We start from the raw sequence: 24,492 nt of genomic DNA, 5'->3' as shown, positions 1-24,492 counted from the left end.
TGAGACTTTGTAGGGTGACCTGACCTTGGTCAGATTCCTTCGAAGTCTCCCTCAAAGCTGCTTCTCTGGCCGTTTACGTATCTGGAAACTGGAGAACCCAGTGTTATCTGCAGTCTGGCGATGGCCTACCATACCTGCAAGGATTTCATAAACTTATCTCATATTTCTTTGGTGACAAATATTGTAATTAAGGTAGTGCGGTCCTCACCTTCCGGGTAGGGCAGCCAAGAGCTTCCCCGGCGCTGTGGTGAGTACCTGGGTATAGGACCCGGGGTGAGTGCCCCTGACCCATGCAGGCAGTCACTTTGGTGGGCACACTTTCTTTATTCTTTGTGCTTTGGTGGAGATCTGGAAAATACTCCCTGGTCCGGGCCGCCCACTCTTCTAATCTCTTATTTCTGTCTCATCAAAAAGAAGTGTGGGCTTGCAATAGCTCGAGTCCCTCTGGCCTCAGGGGGAATCCAGAAGGCTGGGCGTGGGGGTCTGCAGACTGCATGGAATACGCAAGATGCTCTTCCAGCAAATACAGCTTTTACTGGGGAAACGGCCACACAGGTCAAGGAAGCTGTCAGCCCACTTGCTCTGGGCCGGAATGATAGCCCCACAGCTGGCTCAGCTGCCTTTCTCATGCTGATCACAAGCTCCAATGGGCAATTATATATGTCTTTGATTAATAAAAAATGGAGCAATGAATGAATACTTAATAATGCAGTCTGGCGAGTACAATCTTTCAGAACCTGGGCTGGGGGTGAGGCAGGAAGTAATCAAAGGGGTCCTTGGGGGTGAAAAGGCAAGGGCACCCCACGGGAGTGGGGGGTGGGGTGAGATGGGTTCTGGAAAACAGTTCAGCCCCGGTCCTTGGCTCTCTGCCTCTGTGCTGGGGATTTGTCGGCAGCCCTGGGAGCCTGAGATCAGGACAGAGGTTTGAGCGGGTGGGCAAAAGGGCGGAAATGTGTTCTGTGCCCACCCAGGTGGTCAAGCTAAAGGGCCTGGAATAGGGGGTCTGTGTGCGTCCGTGTGTCTGCCCGTAGCTGTCTCCTCCATGTGCGCGGGGTGTTTGTGCTCCTTTCCGTGGGTCTGCCTGCGCGAGCAACCGTTTTGAACCTAATTTGGTTAGGGATAGGGCGGACGGGCAAAGGGACCAGACGGCTGAAGAGGATAGAGAGAGGAAAACACACCGCTGGGGCTGGCGGGAGATAACGGACTGGAGATCCAAGGGCCAAAACTGTGAGCAAGGGAGAAAGGAAGTGACAGAGAGGGAGGGTGGTGGGTGGACCTCCCCAGACACCGCCCCCCGCTGGTCAGGGCCCTTCCGGACTGGAGCAAGGCGGGGGTGGGGGGTGGGGGTGAGGGCGGGGCTGGGAGGGGCGGGCGAGAGGCGCGAATCCAAAAGCCGAAGGGCGCGGGGTGGCAGGGGAGTCCCAGCGAGGCGGCCTGCCGGGTAGGGCGCTGGGGCCACGCGGCGAGGGGGGGGATGGGGGGGGGGGAGCCGAGGCCGCGGACCCCTGCGGCGCCTTCTCAGGGAGCTTGGGAGGGAGGTGCAGGTGCCGGAGGGGGTGCCGGTGGGGGTGCAGGTGCGCAAGGGTCCCGGGTCCCCCGGGGCTCCCTTTGGGCAGAGAGTGACACGCGGCAGAGGGTGACACGCGGAGAGGCAGGAGGAATCCTAGCCCGGGTCAGGGAAGGTCCCGCTGGAGTGCGATATTTTAGGCTTTCCACTGGCTTGTGCTGTGACTAACTAGCCCACGTGACCTTGGGCAAGTTGACAACATCCCCTGGACCTGTTATTCCCTTGTCAGTAAACTGAAGAAAACAAAACGCTAACTTTGCCAGGTTGTTTGAGACTTTGTGAGGACATATAGGAAGTGTCAACCCCCCCCCCCCCTCTGGAATTGCCGCTGTTACTATTTCTGTGGACGGTCCCCAGACCTGGGCTCAGTTCCTCCTTCCCCACGTGCTGCCAATGTGGGGCAGAGAGGCTTTTTTGCAGCTGTTTCTAACAGCTGGCCTCTCTCCCCACCCCTCCGGGGAACCCTCCTTCCACCTCTACCTTTCCCCCAAGTCCCCCCCGGAGCCAAGCAGCGTCTGCCTTATTTTACAGGATCCGGACAGTCTCCCACTGCCGGTTTTTTGCCCAGGCCCGAAACAGCCAGAACCACAGCCTCCTTGAACAGAAGGGCTTGCCAGAGGAATTTTCCAAGTGCTCAGAAGGCCAGCCCTCGAAGCTCCTGTGGTCAGCGCGGGAGGCCCCCCGTGAGATTTGGGGACCGGCTTCAGCTCAGGCCATGCAAGGCCAGGGTCTGTGTCTCCGAGTGGCCACCCTGCTGACAGGGCTGCTGGAATGCCTCGGCTTTGCAGGCGTCCTCTTCGGCTGGGCATCACTGGTGTACGTCTTCAAAGCAGAGCATTACTTTGACGAGCTGTGTGAACCAGATGCCGGGGCCACGGGCAACTTCACGGCGCAGCCTGGTAAGGGACGTCCTTAGGGAGGCAGAGTCTGGTTTCCAGGCAGTAGGAAGGGGCAGGAGGGACCCCACCCCCTGCCCACACCGCCAGCCTCTCTGTGCTGAGCAGAAAGGAGTGTGTGCCTCCCCACCAACTCCCTGACCTTGGTCTAAGAGGTACCTGGGGAGGGAAGTACCAGCCCCCAAGGGGTAATTAGGGGCTGTCACATGTCAACTCCCTGAGATCTCCCCTTTCTCTCCTCCAGACTGCAAAGCCCAGGATGAGAGGTTCTCACTTATCTTCACCCTGGGGTCCTTCATGAACAACTTCATGACATTCCCTGCCGGCTACATCTTTGACAGGTTCAAGACCACCGTGGCTCGCCTCATAGCCATGTAAGTGCCAAAGGCCCGGCCTGGGCAGACATAGGCAAGAGGAATTCTTCCGGGAGCGGCCTCGCTTGGAGGGAGACCCGGTCAGGCAATTGGGCCGCGCTGCCTGGCCCCGTCCTGGCAGCTGTCAGAAATAGCCCAGGATGTGGACTCTGTGTGGATCCACCCTCTTCCCTGCACCCCTACTTCCCTTTCCTCTGCCCTGTTCTTCCTCCGTTCCATGTAAATGTAAATTCAAGTTGAGCAGGAGCCTGGGCCCACTTCCGGTGAGGGCTGGCCTGGTGCCTGGGTTAACATCACGGAACCTAAAATGGTCACTCTGCCTTCACCCCAGGGATCCTTGTCTACATGTCCAACAAGACCTCACATCCAGGTCCCCCAGGCTTCATTGTCATCCTCCTCACCATCTACCCCTGTCGCTCCCCAGACACTTAGTAAGGTCTCCTGGGTATCCCCAGTGGTGGGAGTGCCCGACCCCTTGATTGGAGGGGAGACCGTGGGGGTTTCACGGAGGGTAAGGGACCTCGCCTCGCCCATACAGGGTGGCACGGCAGCTGGCCAGCTTCAGTGATAAGCAGTGGCCTGCTGAGGCCTTGATAGGACCCAGAGCAGGTGCCTCCTGGCACATGCATGGGAAATGAGCCATCAGATGGAGGGACTGCAGGGCTGCCTGATAAAGCCAGTTCCTGCTCTTTAAGATTTTGTCTATAGAAAGACTTTATCTCAGTCTGTCTTGGTCCTTGGCTCCCTGTCTCCTTCCCACCCTTTCCTTTGCCCCCTCCCTCCCCTCTGGCCTTCGGATGTTCGGAAAAACTCTGTCCTTCCTGCGTTTCCCTTTTGCTTTCACATAGAACACTTACTTCGGACACATCAGGTCACCAAGTACGTGGGGTTTTTCCCCCACACGAAGCAATTCTGTGACGTCAGCTGGTGTCCTGCCATTGAGGCCGGCTCTGACGCTATCCACCTGGAGAAAAAGCATCAGATCCTACAGGTTCAGGGCCGGGTCCCACAAGACTGCCCCCCGTTTCACATGCCGATTGCAAGGAGCAGGCCCCTCAGGTTACCCCCAGCTTTGGTCCGACTTGGCCCCAAATCGGAGGTTCCCGTGACCTTCTCCCTCCTGGGCTGGATTATTATTATTTTTTTTTTTTAATTTTTTTTTTTCAACGTTTATTTATTTTTGGGACAGAGAGAGACAGAGCATGAACGGGGGAGGGGCAGAGAGAGAGGGAGACACAGAATCGGAAACAGGCTCCAGGCTCTGAGCCATCAGCCCAGAGCCCGACGCGGGGCTCGAACTCACGGACCGCGAGATCGTGACCTGGCTGAAGTCGGACGCTTAACCGACTGCGCCACCCAGGCGCCCCTCTGGGCTGGATTATTTGCTAGAACAGCGCACAGGACTCAGGGAAACACTTATGTTCTAGCAGTTTATTAAAGGATCAGATAAAGGATACAGATGAAAGATACAGGTTTGGAAGCACTCTGAGCCCCATCCGATCGGGATTTTATGGAGGTTTCTTCATGTAGGCTTGATCGAGTATTAACCGTTTCCAGGCCCCCTCCCCTCTCTAGAGAAGTAGAGTGAGGGCAGCTGAAGACTCCCAAACTTCCAGTCATGGCTTAGTCTTTCCAGTGACCAGTGCTCATTTAGGAGCTGTGCGGGAGCTTCCTGGAGTCACCCCATTGGAAGAAAAAAATGTTCCTAGTGCCCTGTCATTGAGTTTACAAGGGTTTTAGGAGCCCTGTGTCAGGGATCCGGGACAAAGACCAAATAATATATTTCTTTTTTTTTTTTTTTTAATTTTTTTTTTTCAACGTTTATTTATTTTTGGGACAGAGAGAGACAGAGCATGAACGGGGGAGGGGCAGAGAGAGAGGGAGACACAGAATTGGAAACAGGCTCCAGGCTCTGAGCCATCAGCCCAGAGCCTGACGCGGGGCTGGAACTCACGGACCGCGAGATCGTGACCTGGCTGAAGTCGGACGCTTAACCGACTGCGCCACCCAGGCGCCCCCAAATAATATATTTCTTATGATAAACCACAATGTCACAGTGCACTCCTGGTCTTTGAACGTGGGTCCCTTGTAGCAGAAACGATCATAAAGGTCAAAAGATACCGGCACATTATCCGAAACGCATTCAGTCATGAATAACTACCCAGGCCCTCGTTGTAGCATCTGAAAGTGTCTCCCAGGGCCACTTATGCACAGGCTTCCATTTGATCTTGTCAGGTTCCAAAAGCAGGCGTGGTCTCGGCATTATATACCTTTACCCTTCAGGCGTCTGGTATCATTGAGCTAAGGCCACATGCCCTCTTGCCCTGAGCCGCTTTCGAAGCGTTCGTGTTAACACTGGATTTCCCTCGTCACAGAGCCCGCTTATTCATCCCCTTACCGGCTACCTTTCCCTTTCTCCGTCCATACCCTAACACTTCCACCTTTGGAAGGGGTGTTCGGTTTGGCCACCGTGTGGATCTGGATCACAGGCAGAAGCACCCGTCCAGAAGTGCCTCCCTCTCACCCCACCACCCCCTTTCAGACAGGGCAAGGTTACACAGGGACAGAACCAGCGGGCTGTCTTTCCCACCAGGCAGTGTGGTGGCATTCACCGTCAGTCCCAAATTTGGCAGATAGAGGGACAGCAGGTCTGCCCCACCAGGCCCTTAGGAATTCTAACATGATGGTGAAAAACATAGTTTCTTGCTTAGGAATCATCCCTGCGTCCAGCCCTTGCCGTGGCAGTCCTGGTCCTGTGGCCACTGTGTGAGGGAGGGAGAATTCCCCTAGCCACCGTGCTAGCTAGGGGAAACGGTCCCCGTTCAGACGGAGAGTCCACCCCCCTTAAGACAGTCGGGTGAAAGAGAGACAACCCCTTCACATAAAGCCTGTTCTCTTAGTGCACCCCTCCGATGCCGTAGGGATTTCCATAGGGCTGTGCCCTGTATGGCCAGGTTTCCAGTGTCCTCCTACGTGACCCTATGGCCAGGCCACTGGGTCAGTAAGAACCCGAAGGTCGGGGCCTTTTCCATTGTAGATGTCTTTCCTCTCTGCTAGGACAGCAGCATGCAGTTCATTGAGCCCCCTGAGCTGATCTGTCTGTACCTTTTTGGATCAGAGTGGGGGCCTTCCAAATAGGATGCTGTCCATTCATCTTGGAACACAGCCAAGTCGCTCTTTGTTGGTTAATCAAGAGTTCTTTAGAGGGCACCGTCCAAGGGGACGGTAGACTCCATCTGTTCCCCACATGGTTCCAGAGTCCGCCTTAGGGGAAAAGAGGCTCCCTGTCCGTGGTGTCTCCTCCGTGCCGTCCCCAGGCAACACGATCCTGTTTAACCATTGCTTTTTTTAGTATGGAATTCTTCTGGGCATTGCTGTCCCCATTAGAGCATTTCTCCGACATCATGCTAGACATTGTGGGTATTTCCTGTTTTAAGATCATTTGATGTACTTCAGTTATCTGTGTGGATTCAGTTAATGTCTGAGAGCAAGACAATAGATGCCCCTCAAACGGAAATTCCCTCGTCCGAGATGCCAGTCATTGTCGCTGGGAGGTAACCGCAGACTTTTGCCATGAGTCCCAGTTTACGCTCCCCGTAAGGTCATGGCACAGAGCATTTGTCTTCTACCAGTACTCCACCTCCTATTCCACACCGTCTGGGCTCAGGCAGTCTCACTGGCTCCCATTTAACATGCTCCGTTAACACGAAGGGCAGATTCACATGCCTTCCCGTCTACAGGGCTAGACGTGTCCCTGCCTGGACACACAGAGCGGCCACCCCCATAATACAGTTCAGGTAAAGGAGAGGCCAGCATTCTCACAAAGCCTGTCCCAACGTGCTGGGTCTCCTATGAACGTTTACCCTTTCTTCCATCCACCCTTCTCTTCCTACCCGGAGCCTCCTTAGGACTTTGTCAGCAGCTGCTTTCCCACATCAGATAGGGGAAGGGTTCCCGGCCAGGCAGAGTATGCATTCTCATAAGACATCAAGTGAGGTAGACACGACTTCTTTACAGAACGCTTGTTTAAACAGCCCAACTTTCATAGCGTTTTTATGCCCCTTAATGTTTATTTTTGAGAGGGAGAGAGAGAGAGAGAGAGAGAGAGCAGAGGAGGGGCAGAGAGAGAGAGGGAGACACAGAATCTGAAGCAGGCTCCAGGCTCTGAGCTGTTAGCACAGACCCTGACACGGGGCTGGAACCCACAAACTGTGAGATCGTGACCTGAGCCAAAGTTGGACGCTTAACTGACTGAGCCACCCAGGTGCCCCTGTCTTCTGGCTTTTAACATTTTTGTAAATGGGGATGAATAGAACGGACTTGTGTGCAGGCACTTTAATGCTGGGAGCCATCAGGGGTCCCTTTGGCTCCCCGCCCCCCGCCTTAGGCAGTGTTGTATTAACACCTTTTAACCTTATCAAATGTCCATTTCCTTTATTGCACATCTCTATAACCCTCTGAAGATTTCCACCCTCCGGGCATGACCTCATGACTCTCCTCTGTTTCCTCTCTGTTCCACCCCCATTGGGATTTGCTTTCCTCACCTTATTCCTTAATAACTGTTAAAAAATTTCTACTCTTCTAAGACCAGTCTCTTGATCCTCTCCTCCCCCTTTCCCCATTCTTCTGTTAATTGACCTGATATATTTATTAGCATCTATAAGACCCAGGAGGGGAAGCTGAGCCAGCGATTCAATAAGCCTTTCCAAACTGTTTTTTGTCCTGTTGCAGCAATAGGTTTTTATGGGGTGCCCACGTGAAAGGGACCCCCTTCACCACAGCATTTACCTCTGAGATCTGGGCACAGGTCACCATCAAGCCACTCCCGCACAGCTTGCACACAAAGGGGATCAGCTGCCCCATCTGGACTGTTCCATTTGTAGGGGGACACCACCTTACAGTGGTTTCTATCCAGTCCACCGGGCTGGCTGTGCCCTCAGGAATAACCTCCTGTGTGTGTGGATTGTTCCATAACAAGCTACTGGGTCCTGCATCAACCCAGACCCGTGCACTTCCAGTCTGCTGCATTCAAAACCCAGGACACAGCCCCCAGGTCAGTCACTGACCCAGCCCATTTCAGTAAAGGATCCCCAGGAAGCTGAGGGTACCCACCCACAAAATGTAGCAACTCCTTTGCACCGTGCCACTCCTCCCCGCCACCATCCAGGTCCGTGGCTTTGCCTCCTCCCACACGGACTACCTTCTTGGGGACCAGAGGTCTTAGAGGAACTTTCTGTTGCTCCTGCATAATTTTTCCCTTGGGGGTGACTTGGAGGCTAATGGCCGAAGCTCAGTGTGCCCCAAATCTGACCTCGGTCTGGCATGAGGATCTGAGCCGGCCCTCTTTTAATTTCGTCTTTGCTATCACGGATCCCGGTAACCAAGAGCTTGTACGTTTCAGCTTTTGCTTATTACTTTGCACTTTGGTGAACCCGCTCCCCAGGAGTTGGCTCCATTTCTGAATTCGGTTGGTAGCTTTTCCCTTTAGTGACTGATTATAGTGCAGCCACTGCTGCACAGCCCGGTCACCACGGGGCCACCTGGGAGCCACCTAGGAGCCAGGGGCTCTTCATCCCCCATGCTTTCATCCTTTCTCTTTCTGGACGCACATGTTTCTTTGAGCCTGGGCTGTTCTAGCAATTCCCGCTTCACTGACACCAACTGTTTGGAAAATCCTACATATCGCCTCCTGCATTGCTCCTTGACTTTCAACAGAACACTGTCCTCCTGACATGTCCGGTCACCACACGTGTGTGGGGTTTCCCAAACCATGCAATTCTGTGACACCAGCTGGGTGTCCTACTATGTAACTCAGCTCTGACACCATCTACCTGGAGCCTCAGATCCCCCAGTTTAAGGGCTGGGTCCCATGAGTCTGCCCCCCAACTTCAGATGCCGATCACAGGTGGTAGGTCCCCAACTCACCCGCAACTTTGGTCTCACTTGGCTACAAATCAGACGTTCCCATGACTGCCTTTCCCTTGGACTGGATTATTTTCTAGAATAGCTTGCAGAACCCAAGGAAACATTTACTTATGTTTACCAGTTTATTAAAGGACATGATAAAGGATACAGATAAACAGCCAGATGAATAGATATGTAGGGTGAGGTCTGGGACAGTCCTGAGCACAGGAACTTTTGTTCTGGTGAAGTCTGGGCTGTGACATCCCCTCAGCCTGTGGTTGTCTATACCAGCCCAGAAGGTCTCCTCACGTAGGCTTGATCAATTATTAATCATTTCCAGCCCTATTCATCATTTCCAGACCCTTTCCACCTTTTGCAGAAGTGGGGGGCAGGGCTAAAAATACCAAGTTTCTAATTCTGGCTTGGTCTTTCTGGTGACCAGCCCCCCACCCGGAGCCATCCAGGAGCTGACCCAGAGTCACCTGATTAGAACAAAGATGCTCTGGGGCGCCTGGGTGGCGCAGTCGGTTAAGCGTCTGACTTCAGCTAGGTCACGATCTCGCGGTCCGTGAGTTCGAGCCCCGCGTCGGGCTCTGGGCTGATGGCTCAGAGCCTGGAGCCTGTTTCCGATTCTGTGTCTCCCTCTCTCTCTGCCCCTCCCCCGTTCATGCTCTGTCTCTCTCTGTCCCAAAAATAAATAAACGTTGAAAAAAAAAAAAAAAAAAGATGCTCTTCATGCTCTTATCACTGAAGAATTTACAGGTGTTTTAGGAGCCCTGTGTCAGGCACTGGGGACAAGGACCAAATGTGTATTTCCTATTGTAAATCAAAACATCACACTTAGGCATGGCTTCTCTTCCCCCATGCCTTGCAAGACCCCCAGACTGCTAAGAGATCCCCATAACCTTGGGATTGTGGGTCCTGAAATCACAGTGACCTAGAATTTCTAGAAGAGTCCATTCATTTCCTTATATAGAAAAGGCTCCAGAGGCCCAGAGAAGGGCAGTGCCTTACCCAAGATCACACAGCAAGGAGGAATTAGAACTCAAAGTTTTGCTTTGTAGACCAGGCCCTAATCCCTTTCTCCAAGGGATTGGCTGTTGGGATCCCAAGTGGGAGGACCTTGGCTCTATCTTCTCTGTCTTTTCTTGACATCATTTTCCATCTCCCATTGTATGTTTCAGATTTCTCTATACCAGTGCCACCCTCACCATAGCCTTCATCTCTGCAGGTGAGTGCTATCAGATGGGTGGGAGGGACACAAGGTCAGGGGCACTTGGTAGATGGGAAGCTGATGGGTAGGAAACACTGACCCCCACAATTATCAGAGATCCACAGATTTTGAGCTTGAAAGAATCTTTGAAGGAGTGATTGCCAGTCTATGAAACCAGTCTAGTCTACTGAGAATGCAAAAAAATAAGGACAATGGAGGGATTGCTTCAGAGAGAAGAATTTATTTGAAAGATCCCGTCCTTCATCTTGTCCGTGTTAATGTGTTCTCTTTTTATTTTATTATTTTTTTAAATGTTTATTTACTTTTGAGATAGAGAGAGAGAGACAGAGTGCAGGTGGGGGAGGGGCAGAGGGAGAGGGAGACACAGAATCCGAAGCAGGCTCCAGGCTCTGAGCTGTCAGCCCAGAGCCTGATGAGGGGCTCGAACTCACAGACCTTGAGATCACGACCTGAGCTGAAGTCAGACACTTAACCGACTGAGCCACCCAGGCTCATGTGTTCTCTTTTTAAAACAAAAGGATAGGGGCGCCTGGGTGGCGCAGTCGGTTAAGCGTCGACTTCAGCCAGGTCACGATCTCGCGGTCCGTGAGTTCGAGCCCCGCGTCGGGCTCTGGGCTGATGGCTCAGAGCCTGGAGCCTGTTTCCGATTCTGTGTCTCCCTCTCTCTCTGCCCCTCCCCCGTTCATGCTCTGTCTCTCTCTGTCCCAAAAATAAATAAACGTTGAAAAAAAAAAAAACAAAACAAAAGGATAGTATGGAAGATGGTTCTTTTTGAAAATACCCTTACTTAGTAGGGCAAAAGTCAACAACCCTATCGTAGTTAAAAGTTTTTGTCTCAAATTTTACCGGTTTACAGACATAGAAAATTTCCACGGTCTGGGAATTTCCGTCGGGTTCATTCTCCTCTTCTCCCATTGTGTAGAGGAGAAAACTGAGGCTGGAGAGAGACGCCTTGCGAAGACTTGTAGGGGGAAGTGCTCTTTCCTGGTGTCTTGGTTGTGCTGGCCAAGTGCTCCAAGTTTAATGAACCAGGGAAACACAGTCCATGGCCATTTCATGCTCGGATTTCACAGCACCCCGTAAGATAGGAAGAGCAAAGATGGTTATTCCCACTTAACAGATAAGGTGACTGAGTCACAGATTCGGAATCCAGCTCAAAGTCATGCAGTAAGGTAGAGGCTGGCCTTGGGGGCCGAATCCAGGCTTCTCTCCCCGGCAATATCAACCATAAAGAGAGGGGCTGTTGTGGCTTAATGAGGGAAGGGAACAGTGGCTTCGCTTTGAGTCTTGCCTCTGCCTGTAGGCGTGCAGGTCTGCTACAGACCGAGGTCCACCTTCTGTGGGGAAGAAGTGGCTCAGGAGACCTCCACAGGGTCCCTCTGCAGGGACATTTGGGGGAGCCCTGACCACTATCTTAAGATTCTCAGAGGATGCTAGAAGGCTGGCTGGCATTGGGGCCCTGACCCCAGGATTGTTGGGAATTTGGAGCGGGTGGGAGCCAGAGTCTGGGGCCCCACGTTTGGGTTGCACTGTGACATGACCCCCACCTCTGTCTTTGACTGTTCCAGACTTGGCCTTCCTGCTCTTCCTGGCCATGCCCATGCTCACTGTTGGAGGAATCTTGTTCCTGATCACCAACCTGCAGGTGTGAGCCTGCCCTAATGCCAGGCACCTGGCGGGAGGTTGGGGAGGGTGGAGGGAGGGACAAGCGCTTTTCCGCATTGGCTACCTCCTGTGGGGTTGGCTCAAGCCAGGGCAGCGGCTTCTGGGATGGAGGTGGGTCTGGGTAGAGTAAGGGCCTGGTGCATGCTGGGTGCACAGGAAATACTGTTTCACGGACAAATACGTGGTTCATGTGTTCTCTAGGTTGGGAACCTATTTGGTAAACACCGCTCGACCATCATCACGCTCTACAATGGAGCATTTGACTCCTCCTCGGCTGTCTTCCTCATCATTAAGGTAAAAAATATCCGTTAGCAATATTTGTGGAACACTTACATATGCCAGGCACTTGTCTTGTGAACTTTGCATGATTTCTTTCCTTCGACCTTCCTGCAGCCAGTAAATGTGACTCTTGAACTTGAGCCCGGACCTGTCTGCTGCTAGAGCCTCACCTGGTAGTGATTAGGCTCTTTATGCCTACCTAGGAGTTTTGGGGAGAGGCTGTGATGTGCCCCGGCTGGTGCTAGGCCGAGGCTGGGAGCCCTTTGGAGTGGGGTGTTTGCACCTGTGAGCTTCTGATTTGGACAAAAAAGGTGAGAGGTAGCTGGTGGGAGCAGCGAGGGCAGACGCAGAGGCCTCTCCAGCTCTCCTACAGGCTGATTTGGGGGCTCAGGGGGTAGGGGAGGGGCCGTTCCCAGTGTTATCAGTGGCTCACCCAGCAGCCACTCCACCTTCTTCCTTACTAACAATTCTATCTGGGCAGTGAGGTGCCAACCCAGAGGATGAACCCTCATTGATCTAAGCCAATTGTGGCAATCCCTGTCCCCCTTGCTGGTGATGGGTAGAGGTGGTCATATTATCCAGTCCTTGTTAATGAGATGAAGGGTGTATATCCTGGAAGAGTTTAGGGGACATTTCCCCTCCCTGATGGAAGGTGAGAGCGGAGCAGACAGAAAGCCTTTCTCCTTGGCCCCCCTTCCCACTTTTTCTCTTTGAATGTTGTGATGGCAGGATGTGATAGCTAGAGCTGTGGCAGCTATGCTGTGATTATGAGGCAACCAGCTGGAGGACACTAAGGATGACTGAGTGGAAGGAATGAAAGAGTGTGGGTCTTTGACACTCGAAGCTGCCTAACCTGGGACTTCCCTCCAGGCTTTGTGTTAGGCCAGAGGCAGCTGTCACAGCCCATGGGCCATCGGGAAAGAGAAGAGGAGCTCTGGGAGTCACTACTAGACATGAGACTAGCTTCGTCCCATGAGCGCCTTGGCTTGGAGGGGCACCCAGAGACTGAGCCCCAGGGGCACTTACCCAGGCCTCTCTACCCCTGGTATAGGAGTCACTTTCCTGGTTCTCCCTCCTTCCCCTGGGTGTGCCTTCCTTTCTCTCTTCCCTCCTTAGAGGTGGAAGGAGAGAGAATGACAGAGCAGGAGCTGAGTTCTCCATCTGATCTGACCTTGCTGCCGCTTCCTCTGACCTAGAGCAGGTCATTGCACCTCTCTGGACCTCACTTCCACCCCCTGTGGAAGGAGGACATTGGGCTACATCAACGGTTTTCAAACTGGGTGTCGAGGAACACTGAGGGGTTCTCTTTGATATTATGTCGGTCACCAAGGAGAACGAGGGGGAGGATGACTGGGTTCTTCCCGCCGATGTGTTTCGTAAGTTGAATTTTTGTGTCAAGTTTTGTTTGAGAGAAAGGACTTGGCTGCTGTTAAATAAGATAAGAAAGCAGTAGGCTGGCAGGTCTCTGAGAAGCCACATTAGGAGACTCTGCAAGGCCGTGGTGACGGGTGACGTGATGGCTCCCCTGCTGGTTGAGACACGGGGTGAGGGTGAGCCTGTGTGTGGCTCAAGCGTCTTTGATCAGCGTTCAGGCTGGAAGGCAAGAGCCGGCGACAGGCTGGGGCTCCAGCCCATGCTTCTTACACTGACTTTTTTTGTGGGCTAAAATACACATCACACAAAATTTACCATCTTTACCATTTTTAAGTGTGCAGTTTAGTGGCATTGAGGTCGTTCACACTGTTGTGCAACCGTGACCACCGTCCCTCTCCAGGACTCCTTTCAACTTTGTAAAACAGAAACTCTGTACCCGTTAAACAATGACTTCCTGTCCCCCTTCCTGCCCCAGCCCCAGGCCACCACCCTTCTGTTTTCTGTTTCTGTGCATTGAACTGCTCTGGGTACCTCATGCACGTGGAATCATGCAGTATTTATCCTTTGTGCCTGGCTTATTTCACGTAGGAGAGCGTTCTCAAGTTCACCCATGTTGTAGCGCGTGCCAGAACCTCCCTCCTCTTTAAGGGTGAATAAGGTCCCGTTGTATGTATGTGCCACAGTTCGTTTACCTACTTCTCTGCAAATGGTTTGCTTCGACCTTTTGGATGTTATAACTAAGATTGCCACGAATATGGGTATTATGCTGACTTTTCCCCTTCTCCTTCTGCAGCTCCTTTATGAACAAGGCATCAGCCTCAAGGCCTCCTTCATCTTCCTTTCCGTCTTCAGTGCCTGGCATGTTGGGCGTACTTTCCTCCTGATGCCCCGTGGGCACATCCCCTATCCGGTGCCCTCGAACTACAGCTACGGGTAAGGACTGTGATCTGGTGATCGTGGGCCAGAACCTTTCACCTGACCTGCGGCAGGAAGCCAGGGGTGGGACAGATGTGACCTCCTGTCACAGGACAGGAGGACTAGACTGGGGGTGTATCAGCTAGCTATTGCCGTGTAACAAACTATTCCAAAACTCAGTAACATTAAGCATTTCTTATTTTTCATGAGTCTGTGGGTTGCTGCCTAGTTCTACTAATCAGAGACAGACCTGGATGGTGTTGACAGGCTCACTTATGCCTCCGGTCATCTGGTGGGCTAGCTGGGGGCTGGCTAGTGAAGATGGCCTCCCTCATATGGGGTTTGTCTGGCAGTCATTCAAGGTGACAAAGATGTCTGGGTCACGTGGCTCTCATCCTCCATTAGGCTAGTTCCGGGGTTCCAAGAAACAGTGCAGATGTGCACAGGGTTTCTTGGAATTGGCCCAATATCACTTCTGTTGCATTCCCTCGGTGGAAGCAGGTCACAAGGCCAGCCCCGATACAGGGGCTGCGGAAGCAGAGCTGCAAAGTCCCATTGCAAAGGTTAGAGAACAGAGCAGGTGCAGAAATGTGACCATTTTTCCAGTTAGCACCACAGGTAGCGGGGCGGGGGGGGGCATTCATTGGTGCTCACTTACTATTTGCCACACCCCTTGTGCCCTCTGATTTCACTGAATGATAATCCTCTCAGATAGATATCCTTATCTCCGCTTTCCAAGTGAGAAAAATGAGGCTCAGGAGGGCTAAGTCTGAGCCAAGTTTCCATAGCTGGGAGGACTCAGAACTGGGATTTGAACCCAGGCCTCGCCCGCTTTACCCACACTTTCAGTGGTTCCCAAACTTTGCTGCATAATAGAATCATATTATGGTTTGATAATGATAAAGGTTTGATAATGATAATGATAATGACAATGATATGGTTTGATAAAGGAAGCCTGGGGCGCCTGGGTGGCTCTGTTGGTTAAGCGTCCGACTTTTGATTTCAGCTCAGGTCATGATCTCACGGTTCGTGAGTTCGAGCCCCATGTTGGGCTCTGCTGTCATCTGGGAGCCTGCTGCGGATCCTTTGTCTCCCTCCCTGTCTGCCCCTGCCCCACTCGCGCTCTATCTCAAAAATGAATAAAAAATAAACATGTAAAAAAGTTACGGAAGCCTGGCTCCTGTGCCCAGACGTTCTGCTGTGACTGGTCTGGGCTGTGGCCTGTGCAGTGAAATTTGGGAGTCCCTGCAGCCTGAATCTCAGGCTCAGCTCTCAGTCCTGGGGTTGGGCTGGGGGCTTCTGTGTCCATAGCCTGTGCTCTGGGAACGACGCCAGGGAGGAAGAGAAGAAAACGGCAGAGTCTGAAAAGCTGGAGCTGCAGTCCAAGGAGTCCCTTCCAGCAAAGGAAGGTGAGTCCTGCGGGTTCAGCCCCGTGGCCGACCTGGTGCTCTGCCTCCAGAGCTGCCCCGGGGACTCAGAGTCACGGAAGGTCCGTCCAGGAGCACCTGGGTGGCTCAGTCAGTTATGCGTCTGACTTCGGCTCAGGTCATGATCTCACGATTCGTGAGTTCGACTCCTGAGTCAGCCTCTGTGCTGACGGCTCAGAGCCTGGACCTTGCTTCAGATTCTGTGTCTCCCTCTCTTTTTGCCCCTCCCCTGTTCATGCTCACTCTCTCTCTCTCTCTCTCTCTCTCTCTAAAATAAATAAACATTAAAAAATTAAAAAAAAAAGAAAAAGGAACGGTCCATCCAGAAGAGGATGTGGGGGGTCTTCTCCACCCCACCTCACCTGCCTTTTACAGAGGGTCCGTGGAAGGGCGCAGACCTCTGTGCTGTCTCCTTCTGCCCCTCTTCTCTCTCCTAGTCTCATTAGACGTCCTCCCAACCCCCAGGTCATTTGCCTTCCCCTCCTCCCACCCCTCAGTCCCTGAGTCTGCCTTGTTTTTGTCCCGTTGCCTGTAGATGTCCCGCCCAACCCCCCCCCCCTCCCCCTGTCGCCCTCTCTCATCCCCTTGCCGCCTCCCTTCCTTCCTCTGTCTTGGGGCTTCGGTTACAAACATCCCAAAGCGCTGCCGACAAGGTAGAAGCAAGAACAGGATTCTGGGAAAGCTCACAAAATTAAGGGGAACGTGAACTTGCCAGGCCCTGGGGAAGAGGAGAACCAGGATGCCCCTGGGGATCCCTGGGGACTAAAATCACAGCCAGTCGGCCTCGCCAGGGAGAGCGATCGAATTGGTCAACCCTGGGTGCGGAACAGGACGCGTCGTTCACAGCCCCGCCCGGACCACGAGGACTCAGGCAGGGGACGATTTCCTTTTTTTTTTTTTTTCAACGTTTTTTTATTTTTATTTTTGGGACAGAGAGAGACAGAGCATGAACGGGGGAGGGGCAGAGAGAGAGGGAGACACAGAATCGGAAACAGGCTCCAGGCTCTGAGCCATCAGCCCAGAGCCCGACGCGGGGCTCGAACTCACGGACCGCGAGATCGTGACCTGGCTGAAGTCAGACGCCTAACCGACTGCGCCACCCAGGCGCCCCAAGGGGACGATTTCCAGAACAGACTCGGGATCCTGGTACTGCAGGCACGGGAAGGGGCGCGAGTTGCTGCTGAGACAGTGGCTGTCCGCCTACTGACCCTCACCTCGTCTCCAACGAACGTTCTGTTCTCCTTGTCTTTCTCTCCCCCGTCCTGGCTGGGAGAGTGTTGGTGCAAGAAGTGTCATTGGATCCGAGCTGCGAAAGACAGATGGGGTTTCAGCAGACGGAGGGGGGACGTGGGTGGGTCATTCACGGTGGTGGGGCCGGGATAACAAAGGTATAGGGGTGGGGACGTGCTGTTTACTGGCAGCTCGGAGAACACGCCAGATGAGGCCTGGACGCCAGGAGAAGGTGAGCTCGCTCCTTAGGCTGCCCCGTGAGGCCCCTACACTCCTGCCCATCCCACTCCCCTACCTTGTAATTTATGCCCAGATCCTTCCTCTCCATCAGAGGCGCTGGGACCAGAGAAGCAGCAGGAGCCCCGCTCTTTCTGGAGCTATGTTCTCTCTCAGCGCTTCGCCTGGCACCTGGTGTGGCTGTCTGTGATACAGTTGTGGCATTACCTCTTCATCGGCACCCTCAACTCTCTGCTCACCAGCCTGGCCAAGGGTGACAGGGCGCTAGGTACGTGGCAGGGCTGGGGGTGGGGTGGTGGTGCAGCCCGCCTCTGTGTCCCTGCCGGGGACTTGGAACCTTGAGGCGGGGTGGGGTGGGGGGGGGCGTACTGAGCTCGGTGGGGCTATGTGGTCTGGAGGAAGGTCTGAGCAGGGGTGTGGGGAGGAGGGACAGGCAGGGCAAAGGCAGGTGGGGAGAGTCCTCTCCCGTAAGGCAGTGCTGGAAGTTTCTTACCAGCCACCCCCTGTCTGCCCTCTGCAGTCAGCGCCTACACAAACGCCTTCGCCATCACTCAGTTCTTCGGAGTGCTGTGTGCCCCCTGGAACGGGCTGCTCATGGACCGGCTCAAGCAGAAGTACCAGAAGGAAGCGAAAAGCACAGGTGAGGCCTGGAGAACCCGGAAGAGGAGGAATCTTCATGCGCAGCCAGAGTCCCCTTCTCTTTTGTTCTTAATCCTTCTCTGCTTGCATCCATCCGTATTCGTCCATCCACTCGTCACGGAGTGTGAATTATGTGCCAGCCATAGTTCCAGATTCCACAGCGGATGGGACAGGGATGCCCTTGTTCTCAAGCTGTTCTCCGCGTAGAGAATGGAGAAGGGCAGGTGATGAGGCGTTGCCATCCATGCAGTCAGCTCCCGGGGTGGGGGCGATGGGGACACACAGGCACAAAGCCTGTGCTGGGTGAGGATGCGGATGATGTCAGGGAAGGCTTCCTGGAGGAAGTGGCTTCTGAGCTGAGGCCTGAAGGACGAGCAAGAAGTGAGGAGAGGAAGAGGAGGGCCCTGGGAGAGCAGCCCAGGAATACGCTGAGGTCAGGATGGTGAAGGAGCTAGCAAAATAGTGGGGGAATCTGGGGAATCCCAGAGGGGATGTCCGGCTGACCCAGGGCACAGAGAAGGTGCTGAACGGGGAGAGGTAACAAGGGGCAGGCGGTGCTGAGCCAAGGAGCGTGGATGAGACCCTTGGATTCCGAGACCAGAGGAACAGGGGGCCTCTGAGGTACCCTCTTCCCCCGCACCGTGCCTCCTACCCCTGCTGGTGTGTTTTGAGATAGATCTCAGGCATCAGATCCTTTCCTCTGTAAATACTTCAGTCTGGGTCTCTAAAAACAAGGCCCTTTTTATGTAAACGGTACCGTCATGTCATGGTCACGTACAAAACCCAATAATTTCTTAATACCATCTAACATGATTTCCCAAATTGTCTCAGATACGCCTTTTTTTTACAGTTGGTTCGTTCAAATTAGGATGCACACGGGGTCTGCGCTGTGTATTTGGTTGATGAGCCTTCCGTATCTTTTTACATTTGTATGTCCCCTCCCCTCCCCCCACCTTTTGTTTCTTCTTGTTGTTTATTTGTTGAAGAAACTGGGTCATTTGCTCTGTCAGATTTCCCCCAGATTGGATTTGGCATCCTTTGGTATCATTTAAAAATGTTTCTTTGATTGGGTATTTCCTGTAAACAGGCAGATTGGAGGCTTGAGGAGACGCAGTTTAATATTTTTTTGGGAGCATGCTTCGGAGGTGGAGCCTCGGGCTTCCTCTGGTTCCTATCAGCCCCTGGTACTCGCTGTGTCTGTTCTTACGATGTTAGGATTGATCAGTGGGTCCAGACATTGCCAGTCTGATGCACCCATTACCGAGTTTCCCATCAGCCTTTTGGCTAATGATTTTAGTAGCTCCTGGCGATCACTGCCGGGATCCATTATCTTATTAGGATTGCAAAATGGAGATTGTCTATTTCTGTCTTTCCTTCTGCTTTTACTTGCTAGAGTTCCTCCCGAAAGAAAAGCTTTCCCTCATTGGTGGCTTTGTACCCTGAAATAAGTGGTTGGCTTTTCCTCTGTTTACCAGTTTCAGAGTACTGACTTGGTGCCCTAGCAACCTCCAGAGGTGATGAGCTGTCACTTCTCCGTTGTTTCGTTCATTACTTTATTTCTTAACGTCATTTCTCTTTTAAAGTCTCATTTTAAATATATTTGACAGGGGCGCCAGGGTGGCTCAGTCGGGTAAGCGTCCGACTCTGGCTCAGGTCATGATCTCACAGCTCCTGAGTTCGAGCCCCGCATCGGGTTCTGTGCTGACACTGCGGAGCCTGCTTGGGATTCTCTGTCTGCCTCTCTCCCTGCCCCTCCCCTGCTCCTACTCCGCCTCTCTCCCTCTCTCAAAAACAAATAAACATTAAAAAAAAAAAAAGACCAATTTAAATATATTTGACACGTTTCCATCCATGTCTGTCACGATTCTTCTTTATGCTCGAGTCGGTCCATCTTCTTTGGCCACTGGGAACCACCAGGCCAGAGTCTGTGTCCTTTCACACAGCGCCAGTGGGTTTAGAGACTGTCTTACTCCCTAACACAGTGACATGTTCAGATCCGTGTCCCGGGGTAAGTTTCCTGCCCCGGACCTGAAGCAGTCATTTCCCCAAGTAGTCCTGGGTCCCTTTAAATGGGAAATGGTATTTAAAGACTGCAGTCTGGATGCTAGAACTTCCAGTTCTCCTGGGTTGTCTGTGCTTCGAGGCCTTGGAGAGAGGTAACATTTTAATTCCAAGTTTACTTTCTTGGGGCACCTGGGTGGCTCAGTCGGATAAGCGTCTGACTCTTGATTTCAGCTCAGGCCACAATCTCACCATTTGTTAGATCGAACCCTGCATCCGGCTCTGTTCTGATTTCTAATTTCTTGGGAGAAATTAGAATTTCTAAATTCTTGGCAGAATCTTTGGGATTCTCCTCCGCTTTCATTCTTGTGCTCTCTGTCTCTGTCTCAAAATAAATAAGTAAACATCAAAAAAAAAAAACCCCAAAAAAACAAAGTTTACTTTCCTGATTTTATATGTGTCTCTTTTCTCTTCCTCTGAAAATCGTAATTCCTAAATAATGCTATTTACGTATGCTGTATACACTTTCTCTATATGCTGTGCACTGTATACATATACACATGTATAGTATTTTAAAAATATATCTTATACGTAATGCCTGGCTTCACAATATCAGTACTATTAATGATTGCTGAGTACTGTTGCCCTTCCTTCTTTCCTTCCTTCCTTCCTTCCTTCCTTCCTTCCTTCCTTCTGCTTAAGATATATCCCAAAGAGATGTACAGTCAAATTACTGTGTTTTAAGAGTCACCATCTTGACATATATACATGTCCATTGGTTTCTGAGTTTTTGCGATTGCTTTGTTTTCATCCTATTCTTTTAATTTAATTTAATTTTTTTTAAAGCTGATTTATTTTGGGAGAGAGAAAGAGAGTGCAAGCAGGGGAGGGGCAGAGAGAGAGGGGGAGAGAGAATCCCAAGCAGGCTCCGGACTGTCAGCCCAGAGCCTGACACAGGGCCTGAACTCATGAACTGCGAGATCATGACCTGAGCCGAAATCAGGAGTCGGATGTTTAACCCACTGAGCCACCCAGGCACACCTAATTGTATTTTTAGTCATTTACTAGCAAACAGTTCTATTTTTCCAAGCTGTGAAACAATATATTTGAAGAAGTTTCGTTTCCCTTCCTGTTCCCTGGACCCCCATTCATTCCCTCTTTCTTTAGGTAATTATTTTTATGGCTTTTTAAAGAAATGCAGAAGATATATATCTAGTCCGCATTCTCTGAAGTATTCTTGTGCCGTTGCAGATGATTACAGGATATTGTAACGCACACCCACATTATATTTTGTCTCACCCTCTCTTGGGTGAAGGCGCCCACTGCACGACGTGGCCCGTAGCTCTCTCCCTCCCGAGGGGGCTCCGGGACACGGCCTCCTCTGGCCCCGTCAGCTGCTGCCCATCCGTCCTGTGGCTGTGGCACTGATGTTGCCATCGCCCGAGAGCCACACGGAATAGATGACTGTGGCTTGGAGGGGGCAGAGCACGTGACCCACGGACCAGGCGGAGTCAGTGGGGGTAGAGAGCAGTGTGTGCACTTGAATGGCAACTGGGGGATGGATTGGAGATGAGCATGTGGGAGGAAGAGGTTTCTGCCCTGACGGCTGGCGGGGTGGGGACGGTGGCTCGACTTCCTCTCGCGTCTTTGTGTCCCTTCCCCATCCTCCACCGTGCTCGCCTCCATGCGCAGCCTTTTTTTCCTTTGGACCAGGGTCCTCGGCCATGACGGTGGCCCTCCGCTCGGCGGTGCCTTCTCTGGCTCTCACGTCTCTGCTGTGCCTGGGCTTCGCCCTCTGTGCCTCGGTCCCCATCCTGCCCCTCCAATATGTCACTTTCATCCTGCAAGTGATCAGCCGCTCCTTCCTCTACGGGGGCAACGCAGCCTTCCTCACCCTCGCGTAAGTGGGCTTGGGGTGCGTAACACCACCGGGGACGTGCGGGCACAAAGGGAAGTGTGCTGGATGGACCTGGGGCTGGTCCAGTGAGGGAGGCAGGGTCTGGGAGCAGGTGTAGAGGGTGGGGTAGCGGGAGAAGCTGGTGGGAGGGATAGAACATTCACGAACTGGAGCCTTCATATCAGCTCTCCTCTCTGCCTCTCTTACCTACCTGTACACCCTCCAAGGCCCGCTTGCGGTTCAACTGTCCCAGAGTCAGAAAGAGTGTCTTCCTTCTTTGTGCCCTTGGCACTCTGGTCCTGCTTCCTCTGAGAGTGCACCCATCACCCAGCAAATACTGACCTGTTCATGTGTCTGTCTTTTCCTTGAGACCTCTGTGGGCACAGCCTGTGTCTGGGTCCCTGCTGTGTCCCCGGGGCCCCGCACAATACCTCCTCCGTGTTCTGTGTTTGAGCAAAGGTGAGGGGGAAGAGCTGTGTGGGTGTTGGGTGTGGGTGAGTGAAGCCAGGCCTAGGACTGGGGGACTTGGGAGAAGTGGCCGCCACAGGCCCACCACGGCCAGGCCCCTCCTTGGAAAGAGGGCTCCTGGAGCTCACGGGAACCCTGTTTGTCTCTCTCCCCAGTTTCCCTGCGGAGCACTTTGGGAAGCTCTTTGGGCTGGTGATGGCCTTGTCAGCCATTGTGTCTCTGCTCCAGTTCCCCATTTTCACCTTCATCAAAGGCCCCCTCCAGAACGACCCGCTCTACGTGAGTACTGTGGGGAGGGGCGTGGCCCTGGCCTTAGGCCAGCAAGGGGCCCCCGCAGGGGGCACCCCACATCTGGCTGAGATGGTTCCTTTAGGAATGTTTCTGCACATGGGGGCATCCTTGGTCTTATTTCTCAAACTGGGGTAGCAGGGGACCTCTGCCACAAGGCAGGGGTACCTGAAACCACAAGACTCACCTGCGGGGTTGCCAAGAGATTTGGGGAGAATATAGTCTTTGTGTGTGTGGAAACAAGCAGACGTACTCTGGCAGAGAATGTAAAACGCTCACAACATTTCAAATGAAAACCGACGACTTGAAAGACATTTCCTGCTTGCGGTGCCCTGGCCTCGGCCCTGGGACCACAACACGCATCGGCTTCCACGGTTATTCCGAGGGCTGGGAGCTCTGTACCCTCACCCCTGCGTCCCCACACTGGAGGGGTACTCATAGAACCAGCCCTGCTGGTGTGGTGGTTCACTTCTCTGCAGATTGGAGACATCAGTTCAGGGATTTGGGTTCCGTGACTTAGACATTCAGAAGCACAAAGCCAAGGAGCAGAAATCGTTTGACTTTGAACTTCATATTCCGACCACCACACAGCTCTGTCAGCCTCGTTTAAAAAAGGGTAGCAAGGGGCGCCTGGGTGGCTCAGTTGGTTGAGAGACCGACTTCGGCTCAGGTCGTGATCTCATGGTTTGTGAGTTCGAGCCCCGCGTCGGGCACTGTGCTGACAGCTCAGAGCCTGGAGCCTGCTTCTGATTCTGTGTCTCCCTCTCTCTCTGCCCCTCTCTCACTCATGCTCTGTCTCTCTCTGTCTCAGAAATAAATAAAAATTAAAAAAAAAAAAAGGGTAGCAAAGCGTAGAGCAGAAGTGTAAGTCAGTCATTGGGAGAAAAAAAAAAAGGGACTGAACTTCAGAACTGAGGAGAGTGCCTCGATTGTGACCTCCGGCGAGTCTGACCGTATTCAGAAGACGTGTGTTCCAGCCACTGTCCCCAACTTCCCGTGTGACCTTGAGCAGGTCATGGAGTGCTCTCAAGACCTCTGTTTCTTCATCTGTGAAATGGGCACAATATCCCTCCCCGACTCTGCTCTTCCGGGCAGAGAGGAAAAAGAAGTCCCCCCCCCCCCCCCCCCCCCCGGGCACTGTAGTGTCTCAGGAAAAAGTCGAGGCTGTTCCTTTGTTGGTGGCGGCTGCTGCTCAGAGTTCTGGACCTCACCCCTCCCCTCTCTCCCCGCCAGGTGAACGTGATGCTGGTGCTGGCCACTGTCTTGACATTTGTCCACCCGTTTATGGTGTACTGGGAGTGCCGGCGGGAACGGAAGTCCCCTGCGACTGCCTAGCTCCGAAGCTCTTGCTTTTCATGCTGAGGACGCTTTGCTAATCTTTCCCCACCTTGGAGGACCCCGTGTCCAGGCGCGCTCTGCCTGCCCAGGCTACTGGTATTAATTGGCCATTGCTGTTTCTTTAAAAAAATAAAAGACGTTTCACGGCCAGCTGACACCCGGATTAACAAGAGAAGAGGCCCCGTTGCCACGCTGATTGCTGTCAGACGGACCCAGAGCAAAGGCCCATGGAAGTTCTTAGTTTCGGAGCAGGAAGCACATGACCTTGGGAGACACCCGGTCTAAGGGGAGGTGATGTGATGGGGAGGAGGTTTGTCACCTACTTGTTCGGACCTCTTTGGCTGTGAGGCCTCTGTGTGTCGAGCCCTTTGTGCCAGGTAAGCTTCCAGGTGAAGGGTACGGTTGTCGTGACCTTGGCGACAAGGCCCGGCCCTTGGAGGGGGCTCCCTCTATTATTTACGTTGGGCATAACAGAAAACATTTCTCTGGGGAGTAATCTTATAGAAAAATAAAATCTCTCTGCCCGAGGCAACTACTGGTGTGGCTCTCACGGCTTTGGGCTGCTGTGTGTCTGTGTGCTCATGCTTGCACGTGGGTGCTCACATGAGTGTGCGTGCATGTGTGCACGTGTGTGTGCATGTGTGTGCTTGCTTGTGCTTCCGCCGGGGGGTGCTCCAGCCTGGGGAGTGGCCGCGGGAGTGGGGCAGAGGAACCTGGGTGCAGCATCCCTAGTGTAGCAGCTGGACCCGGAGGTGGAAC

The 24,492-nt window shown here is 53.0% G+C and overlaps 1 protein-coding gene across 2 annotated transcripts; it reads left to right on the top strand.

Moving 5' to 3' along the window:
* Window positions 1-1,344: 1,344 nt before the first annotated feature.
* On the top strand, window positions 1,345-24,265 carry SLC43A3 (solute carrier family 43 member 3). 2 transcript variants are annotated; one of them, XM_045485257.1, is made up of 13 exons: window positions 1,345-1,441; window positions 2,099-2,466; window positions 2,708-2,837; window positions 9,926-9,972; window positions 11,544-11,620; window positions 11,842-11,934; window positions 14,087-14,226; window positions 15,520-15,617; window positions 17,197-17,370; window positions 17,623-17,742; window positions 21,456-21,642; window positions 22,263-22,386; window positions 23,629-24,265. In XM_045485257.1, exons 2-13 carry the CDS (start codon window positions 2,283-2,285, stop codon window positions 23,728-23,730), a joined length of 1,476 nt encoding a protein of 491 aa, XP_045341213.1. In that variant the 5' UTR covers window positions 1,345-1,441; window positions 2,099-2,282; the 3' UTR covers window positions 23,731-24,265. The 2 variants fall into 2 exon arrangements, with proteins under 2 accessions (XP_045341213.1, XP_045341212.1); XM_045485256.1 differs by having other exon boundaries at window positions 1,357-1,441; window positions 17,179-17,370.
* Window positions 24,266-24,492: the final 227 nt, after the last annotated feature.

The sequence above is a fragment of the Leopardus geoffroyi genome, chromosome D1 (genome assembly GCF_018350155.1).
Source record: "Leopardus geoffroyi isolate Oge1 chromosome D1, O.geoffroyi_Oge1_pat1.0, whole genome shotgun sequence".
In the NCBI taxonomy this organism is placed as follows: Eukaryota; Metazoa; Chordata; class Mammalia; order Carnivora; family Felidae; genus Leopardus; species Leopardus geoffroyi.
The sequence above is the reverse complement of the archived record's forward strand: the minus strand, read 5'-3'. Positions and strand labels throughout refer to the sequence as shown.